This window comes from Myxine glutinosa, chromosome 3 (assembly GCF_964187855.1).
Source record: "Myxine glutinosa chromosome 3, kmMyxGlut1.1, whole genome shotgun sequence".
Classification (NCBI taxonomy): domain Eukaryota; kingdom Metazoa; phylum Chordata; class Myxini; order Myxiniformes; family Myxinidae; genus Myxine; species Myxine glutinosa.
Window position 1 is genome coordinate 74,676,655 of NC_136263.1, and position 8,987 is coordinate 74,685,641.

General features: G+C 39.4%; 1 protein-coding gene across 1 annotated transcript; it reads right to left on the bottom strand.

Annotated features, from left to right (window-relative positions):
- LOC144891331 (uncharacterized) lies at positions 1-2,677 on the bottom strand. Its single transcript, XM_078774212.1, has 2 exons — positions 1,023-2,677; positions 1-883 (listed from the first exon to the last, which is right to left on the bottom strand). The coding sequence occupies exon 2, from the start codon at positions 872-874 to the stop codon at positions 74-76; it is 801 nt and encodes a 266-aa protein (XP_078630338.1). The 5' UTR covers positions 875-883; positions 1,023-2,677; the 3' UTR covers positions 1-73.
- Between the last annotated feature and the right edge of the window lie 6,310 nt (positions 2,678-8,987).

An 8,987-nucleotide genomic window follows, 5' to 3' on the forward strand; every position in this document is an offset into this window, starting at 1 on the left:
TCAAAATTTTTGTTTTTTTAATTAGCATTTTTAAAATTCAAAATCAGACTTGCATCGACAGAAAATGTACAAGCTATATATAAAATGACGCACAAGTACCGTTAATGTGAAATTCAACATTAAAAAAGACGTAGGAAAACAATTCATGTGGAATAAATGGCTTTCGCAAAGATTTTCGTCTGTGTGTCGCATCTGCAACATCTCTCTTGAGGCACCAACAGTAATCTGCAAGCATGTTGACATCCCATCGGCCCTGGTACCTCTCTTCTATCACTCGAATATCCTGGTGAAACCGTTCTCCTTGCTCCTTGCTGACATCACCACAGTTTTCCAGAAAGTAGTCTAAATGAGAGCTGAGAAAATGCATCTTTATGGACATGCGTGCACCAAGAGCCTGGAAGCTCTGCAGGAGCCCTTCCACAACACATTCATACTCTGGACTTTGGTGATTGCCCAGAAAGTTTGTCACAATGGATTTGAATGAGAGCCAGGCATTCCTCTCATTGCTCTCCATACTTTCATCCAATTTAGGATCTTTCATAAGCTCCCTGATCTGAGGGCCATCAAAAATGCCTGCTTTCAGTTGGGCCTCACTTGCACTAGGAAATTTCTTGTTCAGGAAAGCGAAAGCTCGACCTTCTTTGTTCAGTGCTTTGACAAAATTCTTCATAAGTCCGAGCTTGATGTGCAGTGGCGGAAGTAGAATCTTCTGAGGATTCACAAGAGCGTGTGACACAATGTTGTGGGAACCTGGTTCCAGGCCAGATCTTTCTGGCCAGTTGCATTGTACATAGTGCTGCTTGTCTGCTCGGCTGTCCCACAGACAGAGAAAGCAGGGGTATTTGGCGTCACCACCTTGTAGACCCAGCACCATGGACACAACCTATAAATAAAAATAAAGAACACATTTGTTTTAAAATTTGTTATTCCAGTTTATTAAAAATGTATATTTTAATCCATGTTAAGAATATTTCAATAAATAAAGTAGAAAAATATATGTAACTAGGTTGACACCAACATACCTTTACTTTAGGTCTCCGCAAATCATCCAATTGTGATCTTTGTACTTCAAAGCAGTTAGCAAATGCTCCATGTTACTATAGTTCTCAGTCATCTGTACCGAGTGACCCACCGGAACAGACGCGATCTTTACTTGTTGCCATTGAAGAGTAGTACTGCTTTCAAGCTTCTACTTGAGGAATCGATGAAGAGCCGCCATTCTGTAGGATCATACGCTAAACCCATAGCTGCAATGAGGCCGGTGATGTTGCTACAGTAAACCAGAGAAACTTCATCATCCGAACTAAAATATTCTCGAAACTCTTCTTTACGGCTGTGGTACCAGGAGAATGTAGTTTCAGGAGCTAACAAACGATTTTCACGAAGTCGTGACCCGAGCAACTGAGCAGATTCTTTGGACAAACACAAATCTCGTGTCAAATCGTTCAACTCCACTTGGCTAAAGAGTTTGGGTTGACTTGTCTTGCCCGTAGGTTGATATGTACCAGATATGTCACCATCTTCCATTTGTTCATCGGAATCAGACACCGAATGTCTGCAATTTTCGGGCGGTGCTGGAATTGGAATTCCTGGTCCATGAGGCACTGGTTTAATGGCAGATGGCACGCCTGGATACTTTAAGTGTTGCTTGTTTTTTCGATTTATGCCTAAAATGAAAGATAGACATACCGTCAAGGGGGTGACATGATATATAAAGTTAAACAATTTAGAATGTTTGGGAATTTATTAAACATAAAGTTAAACGCAAACAAAATTGATAAACTCACGTTGTAGGTTTGTCATACAGAAATAACAGTCATTAGTATGATCTCTTCCCTCCCTCCACACCATTGGGATACCAAAAGGCAGACACTCAATCTTCTTGTGGCTCCAGTGCCGCAGACTCTCAACGCACATTTTTCAGCATATGTGAGGGGCAAAGGCTTTGTCCTGGTCACCAAGTTTCATTCCAAAGTATGCGTGATAGCTTTTCCTTACAAAACGTGTGATGTTAGACTGCAGGTCTGGCATGGTCACTTTACCACAGATATAGCAGAACTTGTTTGGGTCATTCTTGCACTATCGATTCATCGTGAATCACAGTAATGTTATAGTAAGGACACTACGCAGGATGTACTTCCGCTCACGTGCACCTAAGTGGACAGGAGACACCAGACTGAGCCACGCAGCTGCTGGAGCGACTGAAGTTGGGTGTTGCCAGAAAACGATTTATCTATATTTTTCTGAAACTGAAATGAAAGTAATTGAGAAAGCACTTTCTTCCACCTTAAGTGTACTTGTGTGTCATTATATGTATAGTTTGTACATTTTCTGTCAATGTGTCTGATTTTGAATTTAAAAAATGTTAATTAAAAAAACAAAAATTGATTATTTTTTCCTTAAAATCGAGATAGACATAAACTTGACCTGATCGAGCGAAATTAGATACATTTCTGAATTCAGCATGCAAAAAATATACAACGTTGAGATAACCTAGAACTCTGAAAAAAATATTTCAAATGCAGCCCATGGAATATGGATCAATTCATAGAATATTTATCTATGAATTGATGTGTGATGCTAAAAATTGTCTCTTATTATTCATTAAAATTTGTCAACATTTTGAGCAACCTCTAAATATTGTCCAAATCGAGCTCAAATTTTCACCACAAACTACTTTCTTCAATAGGAATAGGGGCAGGCTTGTGGAGAAATGAAAATCCAATCTTGAAATTTTTGGATCACCCTGATCTGTGTATATATATATATATATATATATATATATATATATATATATATATATATATATATATATATTGTTGCGGATATGAGGATTGCATTGTATTATATTGGAAATGGTGATGAACATTGTTGAATATGGCCCCTCCTGCCTCCAGAGTTGTGTAAAGGTAAAAAAGGGCGTCCCGGTAGTTATTCCATGAAACACCACATTGAAGGACACGATAAAACCCTTGTTCAGTAGCTTATATCTTATTATGTGTTTTAGGGTAAGGCCTTGTCTTCCATTAAAATAATACTCCATTGCACCGAATCAATTAAGAATAGCTCCCCTTCAATACTTCCATTTCCCAGCCAAACTCTCCATCTGCGGGTAAAGCAGTTCACAAGCGTGGGGTGCACGCCCTCTCATTTCGCTGCTATAGTGAATATGTGCTCCGTGCTCTGTTTGAACAGGAGGGGCGGGGTCGCCCGGGCGAAGCAAGCCAGGGCGCGCCACGAAGGGCGGGGCTGTTCAGCCCCATGCCCAAATAAGGAAACAAGCCCGTGGCTCGCCACGAGGGGCGTGCCGTCGGCGCCATGCCCAAATAAGGAGACAAGCCCGTGGGATTACCATACAAGGTCACGAAACAGAGCACGGGGGGGGGGGGGGGGGGGGGGGGGGGAGGGCGGTACCGAAACCGAGGAGGGCGTGTCACACCCGCGCTGAAGGTATGACAGAAGGGTGCGACGATCGCTGGGACAAGCGACACCAGAGATACGGCAGATGAATCCAGGTGCGTAAGAGGGTCGGCAGTCCACCGGGAGAGAGTTCAGCGTAGCACCGGAGTTGCGTGAGAGATACGAAAAGCCTTTGACAAAGAGCCGCTTCAACCAGCCAAGTGACCCTACCGGCGTGCGCTGTAAAGCCGAATACAAGGAGCTGCCGGCTCCTCGCTTCCCGCCCGGAGTGGACCTGCTCGCTGTGCCCTGTGATCCCACCTGCTCATCCCTCCAAACGATTCCTACCCTTCCATCCATTTGCGTACGTGAGTTTGTTCTGTTCGTGCTGTCCTGGGTAGTAAACTAAGTCTGTATAAGCTAGTAATTTGCACTGTGTTACCTGCTTTTTCATGTCCCCTGTAAATAATCGTGACTGCTCTTTTTGCTTATGTGTGTGTAAATAATAAACCCCGTTACTCTTCTGTACGTCTTCTTCTTCTTCCTCTTTGCATTCGTCGTCTTAGTCTTTTCCACATTGAATATCTGTGGCGCGATACGGCCAACGTTTTGGTGAATTGGGTTTAGTCGGGGAACAACTGTTTGGCCGTGGAGCCTCCGCTCGGCAAACATACCATCCTTAATCGCGGACCGTAACAATATATATATCCACATACATACGCCTATGTATACATATATCTATATACATATACATATATATACATACATATATGTGTATATATATATATATATATATACATATATGTATATATATACATATAAATATATATACATACATACATATATATACATATATGTATATATATATATATGTATATACATATATATATACATATACATATATATATATACATATATATATATATACATATATATATATATTAGGGTGGTGCTCAAAAGAATTTAAAAAAAATATTTACTGGGACATGGCTTTATGTTCCTTTTGTTCCAAAATGAAAAGACACCAAATATGAAAGCAATCTGATTTTATTTAGGGGTGCCACATCAGCCTTCAAACTAAAGGTGTCTACAAAACTTTTCTATATATGGATCGAAAGCAAAACCAGAAGTTTGTTTTATGAAAATCCACCCTCCACTCACTTTCTTTGTATTCTAGCAAACACAAGTTACAATAGCTGCAGAAATAGCACTATATTGCTATGAAAACTCAAATTCAATGATAACAATCCAAATGTTCAGTTCATAAAATGGAGACACCATATCACACAATATTAAAAAACCCAAATATAATGAGAAATGTAACTCCTATTTCTGGGCCTGTTTCACCACTGTTGCCTTCCTGGCATCGGGGTACATCTTCCTGTGAGCAGCAACAACTTGGAGCAGAGCTTGCTTTTGCTCTTCATCCTTTGTAAGGAGCTTATTGTAGTCTTGTATCAATGCGACACCCCTTTCTGCCCTATCGTTCACCACGACTAAGCCACTGGCGGCTTTCTTTGCTTCCTGAAAGCTGGTTTCTTGCTCCCATGAACCAGGATCCTTATTATCCATCCAATCAGTTGGGGTCCCTAGGATGCTGAAGAAATGCTTGGTGCGTTTTGTTATGAGGCCAGCGATTGACAGGGCGGTTCCTCGTTTGATAGCTGGTCTCTTTGGAGAGGGGTTTTCACCATCATTTTTCAATGCTTCAATCATATTGATCTTGCTTTCTTTGTCAATTCTGGTGTCAAAGAATGCAAATGCCACTAGTACTGGGCTCATGTACCATGTGTGGTGGCCAAGTGCCTTCAAGGCTGCCTGAGCCATCTTCTGATTGATTTGTTCAAACTGCGACTTCAGGAGTGACAATGTTGATAGGCCTTCTTTTCTTGGGACGAGATATCCCACCATCAGATGATGAAGAACCAGCCTGTGCCGTGGTCTCAGAGTCAGAGTCTGAGTCTGTGACTTCCATAGCAGTAGCACCCTTCATGACCATTTCCTGTCTCTTATTTTCCTTCTCTGCCTTCGTCTTCTCCTTTTCTTCCCTTTCTTTCTTTCGCTTCGTTTTTGCTTCCAACACAGTGTCTACAGATCCCATTGAAGCCTTCCTCTCTGAGAATTGATCGTGAAGAAACTTCCTGTCCTCGGGGTTGGTGATTATGGCCTCCGAATCTGCATGCCTAAGATCAAACGTCTTCTCCAAGGAGGCCTTGAAGGATGCTTCCTTTTTCTCTTGGGTCGCACCACCCCGCTTTGCACCTTTTTGGAGGCTCCTCCATTCTTCATATAGCCTCTCCAAACGATGGATGCAGTGCTGCTTCGTCGTTGTAGGTAGGTGAGCTTTTTCCCAGAACTTCACAACCTCTTCAATGGTGAGGGTTGCACTCTCCCGGGCAGTGCGATTCTCCTTCTTCAGGTGATGGAAAAACAGGACAAGAGATTGATGCACAGTCGGGAGCTTGGCACCTTTGATGGCATCTCCAGAAGTGGACCCAATGAGATACACATTATCCTGAGCCCGAGTTTTCAATGAAACACTGGTACTAGCACATGCCATATCTGTAAAATACACAAGAATGTGGGTAAAATCCTGTTAATTCTTACTCCACAGGGTCACTCTCTACAAAAGAGCCACAGTCAATAAGTTAGGCCTACATATTACACACTAAAAAAGCATACCCCTGACCCCGGGAACCTGTACAAAACATGCATGAAAATTGCCCAGATAGTGATCATAGGAAGTCTCAAAACTGTATGTATAATATATTGTATATAACTATATATATAATGTATAATGTGTATTTATGTATATTTATTATTTAATGTATATTTTATGTATAAATTTAATTATAATGTATATATATTGTATAACTATATATTTATTTATTATATTTAAATTTTAATATATTATATTTATTTTTAATATATTATTTAATGTATTATATTTGTCTATATTTGTATAATTGTCTATCGTATAATTGTATATATAATGTACAATATAATATATATTATTATTATTTGATGTATATTTACTATATATTTATTTTTAATATTATATTTAATGTATATATATAATTATGTATTTATTTTGTGTATATACAGCCCAAAAAATGGGAATTCCTATTTTTGCATGGGGGAAAATTCATCACTGATGTGGCACCCCTAAATATTATTGGATTCCATTCAAATTTGGTGTGGTTTCCTTTGACACCAAAAGGAACAAAAATAGACCATGTCCCGGAGAACATCTGCATTTTGATTTTTTGAAGCCCACCCTAATATATATGTATATATATACATATATATATATACATATATGTATATATATATATATGTGTGTGTGTGTATATGTATATATATCTATATTATAATAGCCGTAGATGATTCTGTCTGTCTGTCTGTCTATCTGTTGGGTGTCTGTCCGGGGTGTGGCTTACTCGGTTTGCAGAGTAGCTCCACCCATAGCTCCACCCATTCTGGGAGTGGCTATAAACAAATATCCACCATTTTATTAACTCGCATAGCTTTGAGTCCTGTTTTGTAGGCCCGTGGTGTCTTGCTCTCCCCCAGTTTTATTTCAAATCAAATTCGATAAATCATTTCATTTTTCACAGTCGCTAACATAGTTTTAGACTCGGTTGAAAAAAAACGGGAAGAAAATCCGATGAAAGTTGCCGTTTATAGAACGAAATGAATTCTCAAAGGCCTGTAACTTCAAGGCCATTGAGTCTCTCTCACGCCTTTATCTCCAATCTAACTCACCATATGATTTCATTTTTATCGATGGTTTTACTTTTAGACTCGGTGTCAGCAATAATTGAGAACAATCCACACACGCGGGAAAATGCAGAGATATATTTTTTAAAATCGCGGCATGGTGTATCATACACCGCCCAACATGACACCGCCGGCAATGTGTCGATATATATTAAAAATTCGCTTTTGCTTTTCCGTTATGATATATTACTATTTCGTTTGATGATAGTCGTCACAAAAACGTCAACAATGATGCCGACATATATTTCTTCGTTTTTATTTCATTCAACATATTAGCCGGAAGTAAAATATGTTTCAGGAAATTACCGAGAGATATTTCTTCGTTTTTTTTATTAGTTATGTGCGCATACACTTTAAATAGGTTTATTTGAAATCTTTAATTTTCCACAAACATTCCACACACGCGGGAAAATGCAGAGATATATTTTTTAAAATCGCGTCATGGTGTATCATACACCGCCCAACATGACACCGACGGCAATGTGTCGATATCTATTTTAAATTCGATATATCATTTCATTTTTCACAGTCGCTAACATAGTTTTAGACTCGGTTGAAAAAAAACGAGAAGAAAATCCGATGAAAGTTGCCGTTTATAGAACGAAATGAATTCTCAAATGCCTGTAACTTCAAGGCCATTGAGTCTCTCTCACGCCTTTATCTCCAATATAACTCACCATATGATTTCATTTTTATCGATTGTTTTAGAGTCGGTGTCAGCAATAATTGAGAACATTCCACACACGCGGGAAAATGCAGATATATTTTTTAAAATCGCGTCATGGTGTATCATACACCACCTAACATGACACCGACGGCAACGTGTCGATACATATTAAAAATTCGATATATCATTTCATTTTTCACAGTCGCTAACATAGTTTTCGACTCGGTTGAAAAAAAACGGGAAGGAAATCCAATGAAAGTTGCCGTTTATAGAACGAAATGAATTCTCAAACGCCTGTAACTTCAACTTCAAGGCCATTGAGTCTCTCTCACGCCTTTATCTCCAATCTAACTCACCATATGATTTCATTTTTATCGATGGTTTTGGACTCGGTGTCAGCAATAATTGAGAACATTCCACACACGCGGGAAAATGCAGAGATATATTTTTAAAAATCGCGTCATGGTGTATCATACACCGCCCAACATGACACCGACGGCAACGTGTCGATATATATTAAAAATTCGCTTTTGCTTTTCCGTTAAGATATATTACTTTTTCGTTTGATGACAGTCGTCACAAAAACGTCAACAATGATGCCGACATATATTTCTTCGTTTTTATTTAATTCAACATTATTAGCCGGAAGTAAAATATGTTTCAGGAAATTACCGAGAGATATTTCTTCGTTTTTTAAAATTAGTTATGTGCGAATACACTTTAAATAGGTTTATTTGAAATCTTTAATTTTCCACAATATAATTTACTTGCCATTTATCATTTGATGATTACGAGACAAATTCCTCTTGAGGATCGTGACAATTCATGCGCTGCGTGGAAACTTCTATTTCCAAAATGAATGAGACGATCGATGAAGAACGCAGACTTGAACAGGATGTAGCAAGAAAACGAATGAGACGGGCGAACGAGTCCATCGACGAACGTCAATGCAAACTTGCGGGGTCACCCGTGGGAATCCCACGGGCATGGATGTGTGTGACATTTCGACATATTGAGTTAGATGCTGCACATTCATTTTTACAAAATGGTTACTGGCAAGTCATCAGATCCAGAAATGGTGTAAAAACCACCGTTTAGAGGCCATTTTTCCCCGCAAAGCGGGGGTTGGCCTTTTCGGGGA